Raw genomic sequence first — 23,238 nt, forward strand, 5'->3', positions numbered from 1 at the left:
TATAAACGCTATTGACGATTATTCTTAGATCTCATTGCAAATCTCATTCTGTAGATTTTTTTGGGCAACTTTTAGAGCCCTGATAATTTTGACACCCTTTCACCACTGACATCCTAGTCTGGTGGCCGTGAGATCCCCGCCTACTTCCTGCCGCACTTCCTACCCCGTGGCTAGCCTTTTTTGGCGGCGTTCTTCAACCTTCTACTTCTTCTTCTTCTTCCTCTCGCTGCTCATTCCAGCGACTACTCCACGACGACAACCGCCAGCACCCAACCCCCCTCGCCACCGCCACCAACCACCAGGTAGGCCTTCATCATCTCCATCATCATCACCATCATGCACCTGCCATTTCACTTTAGATCCACTTTAATGTGATGTTTTTTGATATAAGTGAGTCAGTGCAGGGTCCATTTTAAGACCTAAAACGACCATACTAAATTTCTGGAAATATTCGTAGAATTATTATGTGATTGACATTTGTGGGAGTGAAAATATTTTAATACCGTACTAGTTATAACAGTTCCTGAGGTTTTTATCCGTGCTTTAGATTGAGACTGAGCACGCATGCTCTCCCTACGATGCCAAGCCCTCATTTCAAACAATTGGAATGAGATGAACACGAGAAGCAATTTTGTGAGTTTGGGCCTGTTAATTGAAGCTTTGTGTGGGTTTTTGCAGTCACTAATGAATGAGAACAAGTGTTTGTGTGAAGGAGGAAGTGTGACGGTTAAGTGACAACACCTCACACATCAGCATCTATGAGGCCAACACAAAGGATGGTTTGCGTCATTTTTGTGTTGGTTTAAGTGTCTTTTTTTCCCTATAGTATGTGCATTTTCTTGTTTTTTTATATATATATACATACAAGCAGCAAAAGAAGATAATGTAGTTACTGAGGTATTAATCTGGTGTGAGAAATGAGGAGTGCACACTCATGCTCAACACTCATTTAAAACAACTGGAATTGTAGTGCTCATTTTTGTGGGGTTGTGCATAATCTTGTGTCATTTTAACCTCTTGGAGTCTTATTTTAAAACCACCTAGTATGTGCATTTTATGTTTGAAAAATATATATTTTTTCTTTTTACACAAGCAGCAAAAAGGTTTGTTCCTGAGTTTCATTGGGGTTTTAGAAAGAGATGGCACATGCACTCCCTAGGTTGCCCACCCCTCGTTTAACAACTATTTTGTGAGGGTGTGCATGTAAAGGAATTTTTAACCTTTGTGTGGGAATTTGGCAATGTGTGTGCAGGAGGAAGTGTTGCGGTTTAACTGACAACACATTTGCGCCTTTTGAGGTCTTCGCCTAGGATAATTTGCATAATTTTTGTGTCGTTTTCACCTCTCAAAGTGTACATTTTCCCCTTGTGCGTGCATTTTATTCGTATTTTTTACACGGACACAATCACCGGCAGAAAAAAAGAAGCGGAAGTTGTGAAAGCTCGTCCCGCTTCCTCTTTCACGTCGCTCATAAATGGCCTCGTCACTGCTGATTGGCTAAAAAAAAAGAAAAATAGAAAGAAAAAAGGTCACAGTAAAGATGCTGTTTTGGGGTTGATTCCCGCTAGGTCGCCGCCATGTCCCGGCAGGTGGTGCGGAGCAGCAAGTTCCGCCACGTCTTCGGCCAGGCGACCAAGGCCGACCACTGCTACGATGACATCCGCATCTCCCAGATGACCTGGGACAGCAACTTCTGCTCCGTCAACCCCAAGTTTGTGGCCATGATCGTCGACGCGAGCGGCGGCGGTGCGTTCATGGTGCTGCCCCTCGGCAAGGTGCGACCAAAAAACATATTTGCCCCTTGGATGACCACCGTACTTCCCACTACATTGTGCTAGTAAACTAGCTTGAATACAGTATCTAACATATTCATCAATTGTGATACATAAAATATTTGCTTTGTGACATCTTATGTCCCACAATATATTTTTTGTCCCTTATCGGCCACCATATTTCCCGCTTGCCTGCATTGATATTGTCTTGCGATAACATGTTATATAGAACTATAATCTGACTACTATCTTGGATGTTAGTTTGTTTGGTATTAGCCTCACTAACATTAATTACAGATTAGGTCAACCTTAGCGAAACTACCTACATGAACACTAACAACTGACTCTTTTGTGGTGCATTCCTAAAAGGCCACCGTAGTTTCTGAGACCTCTTCATTACTGGTCTGTATTATATATAAAAAGAAATCAAATAAATAAAATAAAATATACATATTTTATATATATATATATATATAAATATAAAATTTGAAAAAAAAGCTACATGAGCGCTCATGATTTCTACGTGTTGGGGTATCTGATATTCGCATTGCATTCTGGGACTTGTAGTATTAACTAGTGTTTACAGGTAGTTGTGGTGAACAAAAGTGCAAAAAAAAAACACGCCAATGATCACACAAATGAGCTGCTTCTCATGGTGAAGATATGATGCAAACTAATAATAAAATGCCTGATCATTCCTATGATCAATGTTGGTAGTTTTTAGAGGTCCTAAGATGATCTAACATCTTTAGGTGTAAAAGGGGTCCAAATACATACACACTGCCAGTCATGTTCGCACTTTGAAGCAAATGAGGAAGTTTGATGGCAACTTGGAGAGGGTTTTTTTCCTCTCTCTTGTAAAGATGTTATCACCATATTTGGAGGTCGACGTTGTTCGGTCTGGGCCGGATGTGGCCTCCCCCCCACCTCACTTTTCTGAAAGACGACATATATGCTGTGTGGCGGTGCATTGTTCCTTTAATGCACCTTATGAAACTAAAGCGCTTTAAAGCGAATCATCACATCAGTGTACATCAACATAGGCAAATTGTTGCTAGGCAGATTTTGTCTGGCCTCAGGCGTAGGTGCTTGAGACTTTTTTGTAAGTCTACTCGTGATAGACATCCCTCTCAAAGTTCAGGTTGCGTGAAACTGGCTTCTGGGGCTGAATTCTCAAAGCATGGCCTGCGCTATTATTATTGTTTAGTGTGAAATGAACCAAAAATGGCCATCGTTTTGCGTAAAATGTCGACTTGAAAGGAAAATGGACTATTTCCTGTGCCTGTTGTAGCATTGGTCTTTGAGACTTTTTGTGTGGGTCTACTCATGACAGACATGTCTACCAAATTTCATGTTGCTGAGTGAAAGTGACTTGTGGGGCTACATTTTTAATTACTTCCTGGTGGCGGTGCCATCCCCCAATTTTTGTGGCGGCTCCCCTACCAACTTGCATGTGTGCAGACTGGTCGTATCGACATGTCTTACCCGACGGTGTGCGGCCACACGGGTCCCGTGCTGGACATCGAGTTTTGCCCCCACAACGACAACATAATCGCCAGCGGCTCTGAGGACTGCAGCGTCATGGTGAGTCGGGTGGTGGTGGTCTACGTCCGCCCGTGACAGCAAATCTCCTTTGAGCTTCCCGTCGTCTTTCTGGGCAGATTTGGGAGATCCCGGACTCCGGGCTGAGCTCGCCGCTCACGCAGCCGGTGGTGAAGCTGGAGGGTCACTCCAAACGTGTGGGCATCCTCAGCTGGCACCCCACTGCCCATAACGTACTCATGAGTGCAGGTGAGCACAAGCACGGATAATATACTGGACAAGTCCTTTAAACACTCGATCAAGAGCTTAAAAGCTTCAAATCCACCACAAAGGCCTCGGCTTGGTGTCATTTATTATAATGATAAAACTTTCAATTAGATTATCGACTATACTTTAGAGTACCAGTGCATTACGTTGGTCAAGAGCCTGCGGGCAAGATGAAAAAGAGGAGAGTGCCCAAGACAGAGCCCTGGGGGAGAACAGAACAAACGGGGGGGCGGATGTGATTTGAGGTTTCTGAAAAAAAATCCACCTCTTGCTGAACCAAACCCTTAATTCCTAAATATTATTACACTAGATTACATATTATATTATTGTCATTATTGTTATTATGAAACCTGAAGTGCTATAGAAAAAACAAGGGCATATTTGTGAATCTGCACAAAAAATTAATCTGTAAAAGTTTACCGGCATCTCTGATCTATCTAAATAATATAGTGAACATTTGTCGACCAATGTTATTTGCTATCATATTCAACAATTAAAATACACATTTTAGTAAGATTCATAAACACTTATTTTATTTTGAAAATTCAAGACAGCTGTTTGTGCAAACACCTAATCCCGCAGACAAAAAATGAAGACAATTCAGCAAACACTTGAGTTCAATAACATATGTACAACTGCAATTTGCACTGAATCACTACTCTGTATTAAGTACAAAATCCCGCAAAAAATGTCTTCAAATCCCTCAAGGGCTCTCTATTGAACTAGCTAACTGACTCGATGGCATTGAAAAGAAAGCAAAAACAGCCCCCTCTGCTGGATGCGGAGGGGCAGTGCCCTCCCAAGACCTCACGCCAAGTCCTCCCGCTGCTTGGTCAGGCTGCGATAACGTGGTGATCCTTTGGAACGTCGCCCGCGGCCAGGCGGCCATCCGGATCGACGACGTGCACTCGGACATGATCTACTGCGCCTGCTGGAACCGCGACGGCTCCAAAATCCTCACCTCCTGCAAGGACAAGATGATGCGGGTGCTGGACCCTCGCAAAGGCACCGTCCTCGCCGTACGTTGCCTCGTCCTCGCCGTGGCCGACGCGCCCGCCTCCGCCACGGTCCGACTGTTCCTTGTTCGCAGGAGAAGGAGAAACCTCACGAGGGCTCCAGGCCGGTCCGGGCCGTGTGGGTGTCGGACAGGAGGATCCTCACTACCGGCTTCAGTCGCATGAGCGAGAGGCAGGTGGCGCTGTGGGACTTGGTGAGTCCAAATGGACTTCCTTTTAATATTTCTCCTTTAAAAGTTCGGTCTTCGGCAATTAAAACCTTGATAATGGTCTCGGCCGTCTCTCGCTGTTTTTAATCCGTTAAGTTTTTGTCTCAGGAGGACTTTGGCTCCCCGCTGACCCTGCAGGAAATAGACACCAGCAGCGGCGTCCTCCTGCCGTTCTTCGATCCGGACACCGGCGTGGTGTACCTGTGCGGCAAGGTCACAATCTTGCCCTCTACAGTTGGACATGTTTAGGAATAGCAAAGAGAATATAAGGACATCAGTTGTTTTTATAAAGTGTAATTAACCATGTTGGTGTCGTACACTGTTAGTGACAATTTGCGATAGTGAACATGATGTCAGCAAAGTGCTACTTTTGTCTAAATGAAACTCCTCAACTCACTAGCTATGATGCTCTCCCTGCAGGGCGACAGCAGCATCCGCTACTTCGAGGTGACGGAGGAGGCGCCCTACGTGCACTACCTGTCCATGTACAGCAGCAAGGAGAGCCAGAAGGGCATGGGCTACATGACCAAGAGGGGCCTGGAGGTCAACAAGTGTGAGATTGCCAGGTAGCGTCATGTTAGCATGTTAGCATCACAGTCCAGGACGTCTTCTCTCACATGCCCAAGGTCACTCTTTCTCGCCGGCAGGTTCTACAAACTCCACGAGAGGAAGTGCGAGCCCATCGTCATGACGGTGCCCAGGAAGGTGACGCAGTTAAATGCATTATATTTGTCGACATGCTGCCGATACACCACAGAAAAAAAAATATATATATATATATATATATATATCGGCATGTAGGTGGAGGGCAAGTGGACAAAATTGTGATATGTGTCGTGTTGTTGGTTAGGGGATCAAATCTCAAAATAATAATGTGTCGCATCACTGTTGTGGGTCTACGCAGCGATATCATGATGTGTTGATAGGATTTTCGATTTTCTTCCTCTGGCGCAGTCGGACTTGTTCCAGGAGGACCTGTACCCCGACACCATCGGTCCGGAACCTTCCGTGGAAGCCGACGACTGGTTTGGGGGCAAAGATGCGCCGCCCGTGCTCATCTCGCTCAAAGACGGCTTTGTGGCCACCACCAAAGCCAAAGAGTTCAAAGTTCTCAAGAGCCTCCTGAAGACCACCGTGGCCTCAGCCACCCACGTTGATGGCGGCGCAGGGGTGAGAAGTTTGCCATCCATTTTCATGATTTAATTCACCAAAAATGTCATAAAAGGCTCACATATTTGAGTCGTTTGATTTTATTGACGTTTATTTTCAGGATGTGTCGGCTTTGAGGCAGGAGTTGACGGCTCTGAAAGCGTCACTGGAGGAGCTTAGCAATCGTGTGAGCTCGCTGGAGAGCAAACATTAAACCACCAGGACTTTTTTTTTTTTTTACACAAGAAATAATAAATAATATTAAAGTAACTAAAGAAAAGAGGTAACTTTTTCCCATAGAAACTTAAAAGACAAACCTACTCACTCCAGACATCAAGTTTGTTGGTCCAATTTTATTTTAATATATACTACTTCTTTGAAATAAAATCAATGTTTTCCAACCATTTGTGTGTGTGTGTTTTTTTTAATTTTCTTCCGAATACAGAATCACAACAATTGTTTAAACAAATCATTTAATTACTTGCACTTGTCATACAAAACTCTTGCCTTGAGGTCAAGTACTACTTGAATAAGATAAAATGCAACATGCAAACAACAACTTCATTGCAACACATTACAGAAAGCGCTGAGGAGGACTTTACATCTTGGCATTGAGTCGGCTAATGTTTTTAATGAGAACTGATGAAATGATAAAAAACAAGTAAAGAAACCCTGAGGCAGATTGCATTTTACATTCGGCCGTGTAGTTAGCTAGGTACTATTTAGAATGAGAATGAATCAAATGCTAAAATGCTAGCAGGTGGTACACTAATGTAGAGAAAGAAAGCAACTTGAGTACGGAAAGCACAATATGTATTTTACATATATTTTCCCTTATTTTACTTTTAGCATACGATTTTGAATGGCTCAAATGTTAACGTAGCGTAACATTAGCTAGCTAGTTGAAACGCGAACAAAAACCGCAAGATCAGCTGACCTGAGTTCAAATAGCACGGAAGGTTGATAAGGATCTTGCATGTTGCCCTTTACTCTGCAATTAGTAAGAATTGCTAAAGGCTAACAGTTGCTGCGCTAACTAAAAGAATAGAGCAACTGAGCACAGAATGCGCTAAGACCGATGGCTGTTAAGAAGTGAGCAGATGACACGACATCTATGCCATGCTAGAATTTCAGTTTGTTTTTACAGTTAACTTGATTGCAACAAAACGGAAGCAGCCTGAAGCTAAATGTACATTTTGATCCCCGCACCAGACACAAAAACGTTTTAATGTCATTTATGTTGACTATGTACAGAGGTGCTAAGCTAGAACGGCTAACGGACCTCCGGCCGCAATCGGACCAATTCTTCCCGGCTCACACGTAGTTCTTGTTGGGTGCGGAGGCACTGTTGCTGTAATACTTGGCCGTGCCCCCGGAGCCCCCCGACTTGGGCCTACTGAAGCAGCACAGGAGCCCCCCGGCGAGGAGGAGCAGGACCCCAGCCCCCCAGCCCACGTAGATGCACGCCCCCATCTCCCGCTTCTGCGAGGCCGGCACCAGGGGGTTGTTAAAGTCCTGGACCACCTTGTGGGCCGACCAGCTGACGGGTATGATGAGAACGAGGCCGGCCAGGAGCAGGCCCACCCCGGCCACCAGGCTGATCTTGGGCTTGGCGTCCTCGTTCTCCACGCAGGTGGTGAAGTCGGCCCCGCAGAAGAGGATCATGAGGCTGAGGCCGGCCAGCATGCAGCTGATGATGGTCATGGCGCGGGCCGCCTGCAGGTCCCCGGCCAGGACCAGCAGCGAGTCGTAGTTCTTGCACTGCTGCTGGCCCGTACTCTGCACCGCGCACGACTTCCACAGGCCCTCCTGGTGGCTCTGAACGTGCACAAAAAAAAACAAAAATCGCCATTCAGTCCCGCTCCTCTTATTTGGAGCCACAACGGATGCAAGAGGCTTTACGGTTTATGATTCAAATCACATTAAATGAGCGAGCAACCCGAAGGAATCGAGGAGCACTGCCTGATACCAAATCAACCGTGTCATTGAAACTTCTGGAGGTCATCCACTTTATGGAATTTAGAAATCGTGGAATAATACTGATGCAAGCACTGCATTAATAAATAAAATAATGGATACAGCTATAAATTACAACGCATGCTAACATTCGTATTACAATGCTCATTTTCCTTAGTGGTGCTTCTCACATTCTTCAAGAGGGGGCAGTATAGAATATAATCAATGCTCTCTTTGGCTCTCTTTTCCTCTTTTCGACTTGAAAGTACTTCCTGCGTCGGAGTGAAGAAGCGCGTACCTGGGCGGTGACGATGTTGGAGCCGGTGAAGGAGGAAACCTTCCAGCGGGGGACGGCGCAGCACACGATGGCCCCGACCAGGCCCAGGACCCCCAGGGCCACGCACACGATCTGAACGCCCACCGATCCCATTCTGACAAAAGGAGGTCAAAGGTCAGCATGCACAAAGTCATTTTTTTGGGGGTGGAGCTACATCTGCAAAGATTTTGAATATTAATATTTTTCCTCAACTAAAATGTGAATTTGAGAACATTTGAAATAAAGTACTTCAATTGCAAGCGAATCGTCGAATTGCTTTTAGTGTAATAGATCGCGCTATCATTGACTGCCAGTCGTTTTTTGAATATTTCGACCGATCTTTCAAGACCCACAAACTATTGCCTTCTGCCACAATTTCAGAACCAAGCCTATCAAAAGAAATAGTCAACTTTCCTCTTTTACCAGAATTTTTTTTCTAGCGTCTTCATTTTTCAGCAGTATAACATGGGTTGGTTTCACCCATAAAACACAAGTTTCTGACCCAAAAACAGAGAAACAGTGACTTTGGCGCACATTTTTTTTAGCTTTTTTGCGAAAACGCAAACTATAAAACAAAAATAAGACTGTGAAAGGAATTTCAATGGCAAAATAATCAAGAGTGTTTGGCTCTTGCTGTTGCCGGTTTGGTGTCACCATTGCTCAAGTAGTTCTGATAAAATCTGTTAGTTTTCCTTTGGCTTTCCGGGATCACTCGCTTCGTTTTCCTCACAATGCGCCAACAAGCTGCTAATTGCTGCCCTCTTCCTGAATCAATCAAGTCTGCACATGTGCAGTAAGAAGATGGAATAATCCATTGCTTGGGAATCGAAACCACCATCATGTTTTTAAGCATGTGAATTAATAATTGCTTTAAATCCAAGAAAACGTTATTAATATGTTTTGGGGCGCTCGAGCCCACCCATGCTTGGAACCTCATTTCAGTGTTTTCTATTCAAAAATGTGCCCTGGATCAAGATGGAATGTCAAGGGTGGTGCCACACACATATAGTAAGACAAGAACACACACACACACACGCACACACACGCGTTGCGTATAATGTAGCTTTGGGCTACGTTTTCAAATGAGCGCCTGTCTGAACAGGCCCGCTGGTTGTTGCTTCTCCACCCAGTAAAAGCACAAAACCGCTCCCTAGCACTCAAAAGTCCCCCCCCCAAAAAAGAGACACAAAATATTCCTGTTTTTAAAGCATAGTCCGGATATGATTACCCCCCAAAACTTTTATTTTTTTTTTTTTTGCTTTTTTAACATTTCGGAATCATTGTGGGAAATTGACAATGGAAGATGTTGGAAGCATTTTTGTGCTGCGCTTCAATTTAGTTGCACATCTTCTTTTTCTTCAAAATGTCATCATTAGAAGGAAGTACCCTGAAGAAAAAATGCTTCGTTGAAGTTACTCAATTGTATTCCATCAAGTGATGGCCCGCGATAGATTCATCTGGGTTTAGATACATTTTTAAGTAGACAAAACATCAAGTCATGTACTTCAAAATGTGTCTAAGTCCAGACGATTCTATCGTGTGCCACCACTTGACAAAATGCAATTGAGTAACTTCAATACACCATTTTTTTCAGTGTCCTTTACTTGTTTTTTGTTTCTCGTTTTTTTTCCCATTCGTCATCTTGTTAAATATCATTTATCTTTGTTTTTCATTTTATTTTTGAAATCTTATTTGTTGCAATATTTATTTTTACATTTGTGTTTTAATTCGATTTTTAAAAAAATCACATTTAAAAAAGAATAATATTAGTATTGTAGTTATCTTTCCAGTTTGCTATTTTAGTTTTAGTTTTAATTACCCCCGGGTTTTTTTTCACCTTTTATAGTTTAGTGTATTTTTTAAATGATATTTTGCAATCTTATTTCTTGATTTTTCTTTTTCTTTTACAGTAAAAATATACTGTATATATTTTTTTGGGTTTCAAATTGTAATCTTCCTCAACTGAATGTTGTGTTGTTGTTTTTCATTTTGAAGGGCTGAAGGAAACTGATCCCGCCTGGGGTGCAAACATTTTTCTTAAAAAGCAAAAAAAAAAAAAAAAAACAAAGGGAAAAAAAAGTCACCACTTGATCTACTTTGGATTTTTTTTTTTAGCATTCAAATCCACGCAGTTTGGCAAGAATAAATACTATGAAAACATCCTCTTGAAATATATTTACACTCACCATACGGGGAAAGAAATGGCCTTACCTTGAGCTCAGAGATGTATTTCTTGGCTTTTTCTTTGTCTTCTTGTCGATTGTCGTCCTGCAGAGATTGTGTGGAGATGCCGGGACAAGATGGGAGTATTTGTAGAGGAATGTGATGTGCAGGGTGGGGCCATGACGACCACGTACCTGCAGACCAGACTGGACTTGTCCTTCCCTCTTCTTCTTCTCCTTCTCTTTCTCACACCACAAAAAAAAAAAAAAAAAAAAGAAGAAAAAAAAACGCCCACGGCTCCTGACAAACCTGAATGCCAAAAAACGTCACACTTTTTCTCCTTCAATACGCTTTTGTGATGTCAACAAACCAGCAGAAAGTATTTGGGTCTCATGATGCTCACAATTCTGTTTGACTCATCTTGTTTTCATACATAAAAAAAAAACAAAAAAAACTACACATTCGAACCAGGCTGTGTGTTTGTGAGCATGGTAAGTCATCACACACACACACACACACCGCTGTCCACTGTGGAAACGGATGACAAAAGAAAGGTTGTGATGTCATAGTTTGTGGCGGTTGCGGGAAAGGCGCGCTGGGTTTCTCGTTGAAAGAGTTGAGATTGTGAAAGCTGACTGGCATGCAACATTCGATACGCCAGCTCATGAGATCCAAACCAGGGGGTCAGAGAGAGGATACATTCATATGTTTGCAAAAAATACAAAAGTATAGCAATCAAAATACAAAACGTATGGATATATGGGCTAATAAAGTGGTTCTTAAAAGTTTTTACACCCCCCCCCCGCACACACACACACACACGCACACAAAACTTAGCTTTCCAGCTACCAATCATCATCATTAAATGCCTCAGTTTAACGCTTATTAAAGGTTTCTAGAATACTTTTTTAAGAGACTGTACCAATATGCACACTTTGAACACTAACACTGCCCTTGAATATTGCAAAAAGAAAAACCCGACTTAAATAAGGAGTCAACTAAAATGTATGACACCTACGAGTTGGATAAAAATTGTGCCGCTGCCTAAATAAATGTTTGAAAACACACAGTTTCAAAAGATTAAATGTAGCTGTATTACACGTAACTGAGCCCAACAAAAGTACTTTAAACCACTGATTGAACATTGAATTCAGCAATTCTTTTGCATACCACTAGAGGGAGCCATCGTACCACTAGCGGTACTCGTACATCAATTTGAGAACCGCTGGACATGAATAGTATAAATAATAATACAGAAATACATCTAAAATAAACACATCTGCATCACAAAAAGTATAATAAATTACAAAAATAGAATATAGTTGAATAATAAAATGACATAAAATTAAATACAAATAGAATAAGAATGCATAAGTAAAAAAACACACATTGGATGTGTCACTGAAAACGGTGCATTATTTTATTTGGTAATACAGAATTTAGTGATACAGCTCTTGTATTGACACTTATGGTGTAGTACCCTAAAGTTCATTAGGGATTTCAAGTAATAAAAAATAATAAACAATAAAAATAAATAAGAACAAACCTGATTACACATAAACTGAAAATATAAAGAAGAGCAAAAGATTCTCGTGTATGACAAAGAATATTTATGTGATCGTTGCAATAAATGAAAATTGCTGATGTGTCATTGATGCAAAAAGAAGAAAAAGTCCTCCCTGATGACGCCACAATGTCTCATTCCTTCAACCCCTACGTCACCGTCACGACTGGCTTTTTGCGTCACTTTAGCGTATCCTACGTCACAAGTGTCAACTTTGAAGTCAAAAGCAAATTCAATGCTATTCCAATTTGGTTTGTACACGCTAGATGGCGCCCTTCGAGTTTCACATTGGGCACCACTAGATTGACGCCGTTTGACGTCTCTCCGGGGGGCGGGGTGTGTTCCGAAGACCAACGGGCGCCGCCGCCAATCATATTCCAGCGTGTACACGCCTCCGACCTATCACGTTCTAAGAAGCATGTGACGACAGCAAGTTTGATTCCGGCCCTCTCCGACGTAAGACAACCGACCGGAGACACTCCGAGTTCGAGCGGCGGCGAGCCTACCACGGCCTGCTTTTAAAGTTCCCGGAGGAAGAGGCAAGGGGGAACCGAAGCCGCGGCCGAGCTCAGGGGATTTTCTTATCTTTATTTTATTTTTTTACTAACACGCTGGGACAACTGTTATTTCGATAAGGTACGACAATGCAAGCTAACTTGTCACTGTCGCTTGTTTGGCTATGTGAGCAGCTCGGCTAAAGTGCTAACAAGTTAGCATGAGCTCAGAGTGAATGGAATGAGGCTGTGAGTAATGTGAGACACTCCTTAGCTATTCTTAACGGTGCGTAATGTTATGATGCGAGGCGGTTTAGATTTATGGATAGCCATATCATTTCTGATCCTGTTTTTCTTTGTGTGTGGTTTTTGTTTTGTAAATGAAATTGAAGGTGCCAAACGGGAATCGCGAAGCTCGTGAGAGAATCAACAGAAAATGGCGGAGCCGGACAAATTAAACATCGACTCGATCATTCAGCGTCTTTTGGAAGGTGAGACGACAGAGAACGACAGCAAATTGTGTTTTATGCGAATAACTTGTGTGTTTCTGCAGTGAGTGTGGAGATGAATGTGCCTAGCGATTGACGCTTAAACACCATCACTGCACTCTAATAAGCATGAACATTAAATCAATGCTGCAATTAGCCCCATTTTAACTTTTGCTTTAAATGGAGGGATGCGAGACAGAAGTAAATGTTTTTTTGCTTTTTTTTTTTGGTTTATTGATAGTCGACCACTTGATTGTGTAATGGACAGACAAGGAAAAACCCGAGGACACTTAAGGCAAGCGTAAATCTTATCAAGTGTGGAGTTCATCCGAAGAGCACACACACGTTTGCTTTGTGCTCTGGTCGTTGCCATTTAGCCAAGCTTTATGGGGGGAGAAAGGAAATGTAACCGACTTGAGACCATTAATTGTGGTTTTGTCTGAATTGTATAGGCACGTGACAAAATTAAAATCTTTTTTGCCCCAGCAAGGCCAATTGTCAACAGAAGGCGCTGGTATAAAAGAACAAAATTGTGTTTAAATGTTATCAATACGTTAAGACTTAAGGAAGTTATGACATTGTAAAGGCTTCAAAAAGCAGGCAAAAATGTCTCAAGCTTTCTTCATTGTTACAAAGGAATGACCTGCAACTGAGTGTGCGAAGTTGCGTGCGGCTGTTTAGGGTCAAGTAAGAGCAAAGAGAAACATTTTGAATCGAGATAAGCATGGGGAGCGACTACAACTGCCATAAAAACCGTCTATGCAGTGCGATCCCTGTCTGCTTGTTTGACTACCGGAGATTCCCACACCATTGCTGGCAATGGACAGCTAGCTTATCCATGTGGACGGCTGCGCCCGCCCCCATTCAAGGTTAGGGGACACAAATGAATGTCCCCAAATACCTAAAAATTGCATTGTATAGGTTGATATAAATGTGCCAGCTAGCTTTCAACACTTTGGGCGGTCAAAGACAAGCAATAAACATAGAAATATTGCATGAAAGTCATCAAATTGAAAACAGGGCGAGACTCCACTTTCCCTAAAAATAGATGCGGAAAACACATTTTTAACAAGCCGGAGCAGATGTTTCTGAGGGGAGTGCAAAACAGACGTACGTGATGTGATGACACAAAAATGTCCATGAAAAATGGCAGTTGTCACATACCTATATTTTATACAGTATACACCGGTGCCCTAACTTAAAGGTGGAATTTGTTCCGTGACCATGCTTGTAACTATAAACACTCGCTTACCATGACACGAATAGAAATTCTAAGCGGCTTCTCTGCTGGCATTCAATTTTTCTCAGTTGTATCAAGATGCAATTAAGTAATCCTTGACAAGGTCCTTAATGACCACAAAATGTGACTACCATTTAAAAAGGAGCTATCGCATAGTTTTAACCTGTAAGCTGCAATTAAAAATGCTGTTTCCCTTATGTTCAAAACAGTGCTCTGCCAGAATGCAAAGAAATATTTATACTATACAGTTGCGTGCTCATGTGTCCTCTGTAGGTGAACTGGATGAATGAGCGTTGGGGAATGTTGTCTTAATAGAGTTGATCTGCAGGAGGTGACTTGGATTATTCACAACAACAAAAAAACAGCAAGCACAGCAGTCATATTAGCTGCTGTTGACTTTGACTGCGGACCAGCTGGGGTGTGTGTGTGTGCGCAAACAAGGCAGATAGTGGCAGTATTTATATACTCTTATGCAACCCTGCTGACCTTCCGTGTGTCTCTTTTTTTTTCTTTTTTTTTTTTTTTATTGCAAACCGTAACAAGCAATCACTTGTTTGTATAGTGTGGTGTCAAAGTGTAACCGCACTCACACACACACACACACACACACACACACACACACACTTGCATTTCTAAATGATTGATTGGTTGTGCTGTATGCGGTGTGTCCACTGAGTGAGTGTCAACAACAAGCCGATTAAACGTGTTGGGATAACCACCAACTCAAATCAATTGGATTACTGACAAACTCGAGTAACGCAACTCTCACTGTGTGACTGCGTGTGGGGGTGTGTGTGTGTGGAGGTGGAAGGGTGTCGTGTGTGTGTGTGTGTGTGTGTTAGACTGATTTTTTTTTTTGTATGTGCAAATGTTTGATTCGTGTATGTGATTTACCCCCCCACAGTTATTTTGTGATTTTTGTGTCTAAATTCTTTGTTTGTGACTGCATGCGAGGGTGTGAGATTTTTGTGAGACTGACTGTTGTGATATTTTTTTTTCTTCCCTTGTGTGATGGATTTTTGTGTGTTTGTGTTTTTTTGTCTGTTTTTGTATGATTTCTTTATTTGTTTGTTTCACTGTCATTTTGTGTATATGATTTGTGTGACAATGATTGTGTCACTGTAATTTTGTGCGAGCGTTTGAGAGTGTGGTTTGTCTCTCTGTTTTTGTGAGTGATTTTATTTTTTCTGTATACCGTTTTTTGTATGTGTTTGGCTAATTTCTACTCGTGGCTGTCATTTTGTGAGTCTGTGTGTGAGACCATTTTCATTAATGCGAGTCATTGTTGGGCGTGAATGTTTTGTGCAAGTGAGTGATTTGACTTTGTGACACTGATTTTTAGTGTGAGCGTTTGCTTCTGTTTATTTTTGAGTGAATGTGAATTTTTTTTTTTTTTTTTTTTTGTGAGTGTGATTTAGTTTTTTTTGTCTGTTGCACTGATTCTCATGTTTGACCATCGCTGCTGTGCACCTGTATCATAGTGTGATTTTTATTTTAAAAAAATAAATAATAAATTCAAGTTACATTCAGCGCAGTGTGTGTCTGTGTCCGCCCCTCCCCCTGATAAGCCCGCCTTTTCCTGCTGGCGGCACGGTTTATTCCGAAGTTAGCCGTGTTGCGGCTAAAATGGCTGTAATCCTGCTTTAGGAGGCAGTAGCGCTGCTCATATTTAGGCCCTCTTTCACTATTTTGGGCGTCCATTTTAAGTAGCTGATCTACTGTGCTCTGACCTCCATTGACTAGACTCATTTGTAGCAGCATCGGCGTGTCTGCTTTCATTTTTTTCGGGTGACACATATACACATATTTATGTGATGTCTTGTTATACATTTTAGTGGACACTCCCCAGAAGACAGAAAGTAGAGGGGAAGTGTGTCCATCATAAAACAACACAGCGGGTGTGCGGGACAAGTGTGGCGGCGGTGTGGGAGGAGTGCGATGTCACACGGTGCATCATGGCGGCCCTCTGCTGTGCTATCGAGCAGCACGCATGCATGCACGTGCGTATGTGGGCGTGTGATTGAGGCAATCATTCTTACGCAGACAACAAAAAATGTATTTGGTCCTAAGCCCTCAAAAAGATGGCCTTGGCCGAGGTCTTTATTCTTCCTTTTTATTTAATGATCTGTCCCCCTCTAATACATCACACTTGTTTTGTATTTAATGGTACTATTTAGACAGTTAAGAAATGACCTGTGCACCTATGATGGCATCACATTTAATGGTCTGTGCATGTCTTATGTACCGTATTTACACCTTATTTAATTTTCTATTCATGATACGTGTGAATGTGGATTCTCGCTTGTTCACACACAGCTGTCAATCAAAACGTTGAGCTTGGCTAATGAGTGCTAGCAGTTCCTTTTTGTTTTTGGCAGCGTTTGGTGCGCGGGCGACGTTGTGCTCTTGTGCGCCTCGACGTGTCCCCATTCATCTCGGTCTCCATCTTGCCTTGCAGTCAAGGGCTCTCGGCCCGGCAAGAACGTGCAGCTGACAGAGAGCGAGATCCGCGGGCTGTGCCTCAAATCTCGCGAGATCTTCCTGAGCCAGCCCATCCTGCTGGAGCTGGAGGCCCCCCTCAAAATCTGCGGTGAGCTCAGCACACAATTACAAGTTTAAACCGTTAAAAAGGAACCAACTAGTGCAAACACTGCTCGGATAATAAGAGTTTTCATGGTACCAAAACTGTTAGAAACTGCTCTAGTTGGTCTGTCAAGTGCTACTAGTGTAGCCCTGATTGTCAACCAGTAGCATCTCATCAGTAGTAGTACTTGTAGCATGCACGTTTTGTGTCACTAACAACATGTAATTGTTCTACTAGTGTATCGTAGTCATTCTTCTAGTGTGCAAAAACTGCATCATCGTTCTACTATTGAGCTGAATTGTCTTATAAGGACAAAGAGTGTAGTAGTACAGGGACAATTCCGTGCCCCTTTAGGCTATTAAATAAATGCTCAGTTTTAACTCTGAACAGGGAGTTGTTCTACTAGTGCGCAGAAATGTCATACACTTGTGGAAAATATTTATCAGTAATACGTTGTGGTGCTACTAGTGCACCCTCTTTCTACCAGTGATCTGATCTTCTTGGCACGTTACTAATACGAGGACAGTAGAGGGCACTGATACTGCAACGTCTTTGCCTCAGTAGCACTTGAACCGCTCTCTGGCGCCCTCTGCAGGTGACGTCCACGGCCAGTACTACGACCTTCTGCGGCTGTTTGAGTACGGCGGCTTCCCTCCGGAGAGCAACTACCTGTTCCTGGGCGACTACGTGGACCGAGGCAAGCAGTCCCTGGAGACCATCTGCCTGCTGCTGGCCTACAAGATCAAGTACCCGGAGAACTTCTTCCTGCTGCGCGGCAACCACGAGTGCGCCTCCATCAACCGAATCTACGGCTTCTACGACGAGTGTGAGCAGCACGGGCCACAAACTGATGCAGTCACTCGTTGATCTGTGTTGTTGTTGTTTTTTTGTTTTTTTTTTGTTTACTATTTTTGTTTATCTGTGTGCCGTTTTGTGCGTTTCAGGCAAGCGAAGGTATAACATTAAACTGTGGAAGACCTTCACAGACTGCTTCAACTGTTTACCAGTGGCTGCCATTGTCGACGAGAAGATCTTCTGCTGCCATGGAGGTAGCGACGCCTGCCTTCCACTGGCACTTCTTCAAAGTCAGCAAATGCCCGATTATCACCGGGAAAAATGTCTTGCGACATGTAAAATACGAAGGAGCCCCAATATTTGCGGGGGATGGGGACGAGATAGGCCTGCAAAAGTCCTCATATAAATGATTGACAGATAATGCATTCAAATGAATTGGGGAATGGGGGTTGTTACATATCAATATTAGTTTAAAACCCCCCAAATTCTTCCAAAAACGCTGATAAAAGTTTACCACAAAAAAAAAAAAAACGAGGCAAAGGGTTTCCACGGCGTGTCTCTTGACCGACGCGTCCTTTCCAGGCCTGTCGCCCGACCTGCAGTCCATGGAGCAGATCCGCCGAGTCATGCGGCCCACCGACGTGCCCGACCAGGGTCTGCTGTGCGACCTGCTGTGGGCCGACCCCGACAAGGACGTGCTGGGCTGGGGCGAGAACGACCGCGGCGTCTCCTTCACGTTCGGCGCCGACGTGGTGGCCAAGTTTCTCCACAAGCACGACATGGACCTCATATGCAGGGCGCATCAGGTGAGCTGGGCGCCGGTTCACCTCGGGAGCCTGCTGACATGCAGCGCAACTGCCTGCTAAATCGTTTAGCGCTGCCTTATTTCAAGATCTGTGCACCTCTTAACGTAATGTAGACTCAGCGAGCATTACATTTGAAGTGCACACACCGTTCATTTTAAATGTAGTAGTCTGTGCACTCTAAATGTGCTGTATTATGATAACATTTCATGGTCTGCTTCTTTTTTTAATGGTCTGTACACTTCTAAATGAACTTTATTTAATGCTCTGCGCACCTCTGAATTTACATTTGAATCGTTCATGAACTTCTGACGTGCGAACTTTGTTTAATGGTTCAGTTGGCTAATGTATGTATGTACCAAAATGTACCTTACCTTAATTTAATGTGCACCTTTTATGTACCACATTTAATGCTCTGTGCACCTCCCGACGACCCCATTTTAACCCGACTTTGTTGTGTTGCGTCTCTAATGTTCCTCAATGAATGCTCTGTGCAAGTCGAATGTATCATAATGGTCGGTGCACCTCAAATGTGTCATACTTTATGCTCTGTGCAACTATGTCCTTTGTTAAATAGATGATTTGATTCCAAACAAATGTTAATAAATATTGTATAATCAGTATTTGGTTCAGTTTTTTTGTATTTTCTAAAAAAAAAAAAACCCAAAACTTCGGCCACGTAAGGTTCAGTGCGCCTTTGCTGTACCATATTTAATTCTATGCGCTCTACTGATGGCCCATATTACACCCTCTTTTATTTGTCTTCGACTGCTAATGTTGCTCATTTCTCTTGTGCAGGTGGTAGAAGACGGCTATGAGTTCTTTGCCAAGAGGCAGCTGGTCACGCTCTTCTCCGCTCCCAATTACTGCGGAGAGTTCGACAACGCTGGCGCCATGATGAGTGTGGACGAGACGCTCATGTGCTCCTTCCAGGTGTGTGTCTCATGTTTCTCGGAAGGTGTCGGATTTTGACTGAAAAACTATCCGGAGCGTTTTAGCCAACTTGCTGTTTGTGTGTCTCAGATCCTGAAGCCGGCGGATAAGAAGCTGTATCCATACGGCGGCGGTGCTGGGATGGGATCGGGAAGGCCCGTCACCCCGCCACGGAATTCCGCCAAGGCCGCTAAGGCTAAGAAATAACACCCACTACTGGCTCATCACCCTCATTTTCTCCCCCACCCCCCGAAGTCCGCCTGATGTTATTTTCATTTCTCCTTCCTTTTTTCCTCCCACATCCGTTTCACTCATTTCTCGTCCCTGTCGACGTACACGTCGTCACACTGGAAGTTTTTTTTTGTTTGTTTTTTTTTTACCCCTCATTTTCCTTTCCGCCTCTCGGCAAATAAGCTGTGTCCATCTTTGAGGTGTACTCACTGCATTTTCTACGCCGTCTTCTCAGGATGGTGTCTTGCTGGTTGGGGCGAGGGGGGGTGGGGGTTTGGGGGCGCGTATATAGCGCACGCTGGCTGGGTGGGCGCATAGGCGGTAGCCGTTCAAAAAGGAGCAATTTAAGATGTGAAATACTTTTGAATTTTGTAGATATTTGAAAGCGACATCATGTCCTTTTTAAGGTGAATAAAGAATACGCACGGACTGAGGCATTTCCCACATCGGCCCCTCAAAGGTGACGCATCATGCTGCCAATAGCAAATATGACCTTGTGAAAGTGGCACTTAACTTGATGCTAAATGAGGTGTGCTGGTGCTGGTGGGCGGGATTATCTTGAAGGCTCTCCTGTATTCCGAGCACTGATCCAGAAGACTCGACTGCAAGAAAGCAGTCGCAAATGGTTTCAGATCATGTTAAACTGCCACATGGCTAACTGCCGCTCGGGCCACGTTCACACTTGAGGGTTCGGTTATGGACCGGCATTTGAGTGACAGCAAAAAACTTAGAAAAGTCACGCGTTATAAGAGTAAAAGATCAGCATCCGTGTCTGGGTGCACTTTTTAAAACGCATCTCGGTATCGTTTCCTGACATCTTAGTTAGTTAAAAAAAATAGCAAAAATGTAAAATTAATGAATATATGCAAGGGAACAAAGAGGCTTTGTTCCATGTTTTGGTGTTTGGTCATACAAAACCTCTTTAACACAGTCCAATCAGGTTGGGACTAAATATTTTTTCCCGTTTATAAAAATGGGTTAGTGTGAATGCGATGCAAACTGGGCCACTTTTCTTTTTTTTCTTTTTTTTTTTCCTTTATTTTTTATTTTTATTACATTTAAACTTAAAGATTAGGAGGAACGTATATTTTTTAGCACTGTCAATTAGTATATTGTATTGAACTAATTAGGTTACGTGTTTTATTATGTGTTGCCATTGAGGGCTTGTCATGTTGTGGTACTTTGAATTGCTGCCATGTCCGAATTGCTAAACGCAACACTGAGTGCGTGGTCGCCAGTGACCGATGTCTACCACGGGCACACAAAAAACTGTTTTGCTTGTTAATAAACGTGAGTTTGCTGACTAATGCCTCCGAATCCATAGTCGACGCCACAATATGTTCGCATACCAAACAGGACACCACGTCACATCAAACGCACACGGCAGTCTGTGTGAGCTAAAGCTAGCTAGCTTCAAGACACGACCGTCCCACTGTCAGAAATTAAATCGGGCATCAGCCACAACGTGCTTCCTTTTTCGATGCTCGTTTATCACCACTGTGCTGCCATGAAAAAGAGGTTTGTATCGTGTGAAGTATTTTGGGTGAAATGCCCCCAAACTTTCAGACTGTTGCTAACATGGGTTAGCTATGACATTGCATTACCCACAATGCTTCTGTTTACATCACGGATGACTCGGATTACCACTACTGTGCATGTGCGTCACAGCCAAGGCTTACAGCGGGCAGGATATAAACGACTTGTTGACTATTAAATTAATAGTCGATTTTGATTGTCGACGTCATCGTGACTAGTCGACGAATCTAAGCAACTCCTAATGAACATGGACCACATGCAATTGAACTCTGCCGCAGTTCAGTTTTAAGATGTAGTGTGAACTGTTTTCGTTACGCAAAACATGTCCAATCAAGTCACGATTTGAGAAGTGCTTTTTTTTTTTTTTTTTTTTTTTTTTTTTTTTTTTAAACAGCTTTTGGCATGATGCTAATGCCCAGCATAAAAGCTAAGTCAACCAGAGTACAAAATTACAAGTGTCAACATCAGCCGGCGGCACAGTGTGAACACGGACAAAAATGGCAAGTGGGAAACGGGACGGTCCTCTCGTAAGTGAACTCTGGCACGGTTCCGTTCGTTTGAGTTTGATCGGGACACAGACCGCCAGCCATTTAAACAACAAATCATAAATGTTTCACAGCACGTTACGCAAAATGCGCCTAAGTCTAGCTGAGACTTTAATTTTTTTCCCTTGAATCAAAATGCTTTTGCGCCAGGCCAGAATACCGAACCACAAGTGTGAACGCAGCCTAAAATAGGGAGTAGTACCGGGGTGAACTTATACCATGACAACTGACCAAAGGAGATGTGAAAGGTATGACGGCCATGATTTGATTGACATGCCTTTTGCCTCTGCTTATTTTTGGGGGGTGATGGGATAACAAGAGCCATAGACATTATTAACATTCATCATGTGTAAGATAAGCGTGCATGGAGTCGGTAGTAATAATAATAATAAGGATAAGGCAAACAGGGTGTCGCTCCACATGGAAACATATCTTTCTGCAGTCTTTCAGGGTTTCTTACAGTTTTTTTTTTTTTTTTTCCTGCCGTCTCCTCTTCTCTGTTCTCTGTTGCCACGTTTGTCCGCATCCTCCATTTTAGTCTGGTGACCACGACACGTCAACGCCCATCCACTGAGATCAACTCAGGAAGAGATCAGGAAATACCAAATCATACGTACAGATACATGACACCAAAACCTTCAATGATTGAAAAAGAAGAAAAAAAAAAAAAAGTTTGTCGCCGGGTAGTATAAAGGGGGAAAGGCATGCAATTGCAGTCCATGGAGTAGTCAATTAACTAATTAAGGATTTATCTAAAAAAAAAAAAAAAAAAGGTCCAAGATGGCCACACGAGGCCACTTCCATAGTTTCATAATAGCTGTACAGACTTGTGCTTTTTTTTTTTTTTTTTTTTTAACCATTGTTATTAATCACTTTTGTTCATAATGTTTTTACTGACAAATGTATCTCTCTGATGTAGGAATTTGTTTGTTTTGAAAGGAACGGATCAGGGATGTTTTGCACCATGTGCTTTCACTGGATGTGTTGGTGCAGCAGCTGATCAGATCATTCCCATGTTTAAAAAAAAAAAGAAGAGAAAAAAGTGAAACTAATTAGGATATTCTATTTGTTTGTTAATTTCACCAGTAGTTCTCAACTCATTGCAATTTGTCTCTATTAAAAGTATAGAAATTAAAAAAATATGCATAGAATTTGTATATTGGTTTCTGGTTGCTTTTTTGGCGGGGGGGGGGTTGGCTTTTACATGACTGAAATGCAAATTAATAAACAGCCATAGGGGACCCATTTTTACACAAAAGCAGCCAGGTTGTCTGTCAAAAAGGACATCTTTTATAAGAAAACACAAAATATTACATATAAAGTGTCTAAAGTGTAAAAGCAGTGCAGCAAATGGATGCATGGATGAATCAAATATCTAAATTATGCCACAAAGTGTATTTTTAATTTTCACTTTTGTAAATCTGTCAGTGTGGTTGTAACGTAATTTTTTTCCCTTAATTTTAAATGAGAAATTACGTAAAATAATTACTGCACTTATTGCATGTATTACAATATAATTTTAATACATTAATTTGAAAATGTTTTAATTATTTAAAAAAAAATAGTATTTTCATTTAAATTTATCGGAATTTAAATAATTTTGATTGAATTGTAACATTAATTTTTAAGCTTTTT

General features: G+C 42.5%; 3 protein-coding genes and 1 long non-coding RNA gene across 5 annotated transcripts; 3 read left to right on the plus strand and 1 right to left on the minus strand.

Moving 5' to 3' along the window:
• The first annotated feature begins 165 nt into the window (after positions 1–165).
• On the plus strand, positions 166–6,359 carry coro1a (coronin, actin binding protein, 1A). The gene is made up of 11 exons (XM_086054905.1): positions 166–302; positions 1,569–1,775; positions 3,234–3,356; positions 3,434–3,563; positions 4,419–4,600; positions 4,672–4,791; positions 4,915–5,019; positions 5,227–5,372; positions 5,454–5,511; positions 5,761–5,976; positions 6,077–6,359. The coding sequence occupies exons 2-11, from the start codon at positions 1,578–1,580 to the stop codon at positions 6,167–6,169; spliced, it is 1,371 nt and encodes a 456-aa protein (XP_085911031.1). The 5' UTR covers positions 166–302; positions 1,569–1,577; the 3' UTR covers positions 6,170–6,359.
• A 52-nt stretch (positions 6,360–6,411) lies between these two features.
• cldni (claudin i) lies at positions 6,412–10,538 on the minus strand. The gene is made up of 3 exons (XM_086054907.1): positions 10,439–10,538; positions 8,210–8,342; positions 6,412–7,773 (listed from the first exon to the last, which is right to left on the minus strand). Exons 2-3 carry the CDS (start codon positions 8,339–8,341, stop codon positions 7,270–7,272), a joined length of 636 nt encoding a protein of 211 aa, XP_085911033.1. The 5' UTR covers position 8,342; positions 10,439–10,538; the 3' UTR covers positions 6,412–7,269.
• On the plus strand, positions 6,937–10,837 carry LOC147134037 (uncharacterized). Its single transcript, XR_015090041.1, has 3 exons — positions 6,937–7,999; positions 8,178–8,362; positions 10,502–10,837. It is a non-coding gene; the product is annotated as an uncharacterized LOC147134037 (long non-coding RNA).
• Positions 10,838–12,281: 1,444 nt separating this feature from the next.
• ppp1caa (protein phosphatase 1, catalytic subunit, alpha isozyme a) lies at positions 12,282–22,760 on the plus strand. Of its 2 annotated transcripts, none has more exons than XM_086055626.1 (8): positions 12,282–12,590; positions 12,841–12,939; positions 16,635–16,766; positions 17,356–17,586; positions 17,705–17,809; positions 18,138–18,361; positions 19,157–19,291; positions 19,382–22,760. In XM_086055626.1, the coding sequence occupies exons 2-8, from the start codon at positions 12,885–12,887 to the stop codon at positions 19,496–19,498; spliced, it is 999 nt and encodes a 332-aa protein (XP_085911752.1). In that variant the 5' UTR covers positions 12,282–12,590; positions 12,841–12,884; the 3' UTR covers positions 19,499–22,760. The 2 variants fall into 2 exon arrangements, with proteins under 2 accessions (XP_085911752.1, XP_085911753.1); XM_086055627.1 differs by lacking the exon at positions 12,282–12,590 and adding an exon at positions 12,617–12,734.
• The last annotated feature ends 478 nt before the right edge of the window (positions 22,761–23,238 follow it).

Source organism: Filicampus tigris, chromosome 16, assembly GCF_054856515.1.
Source record: "Filicampus tigris isolate MCC_2025a chromosome 16, RoL_Ftig_1.0, whole genome shotgun sequence".
NCBI lineage: Eukaryota > Metazoa > Chordata > Actinopteri > Syngnathiformes > Syngnathidae > Filicampus > Filicampus tigris.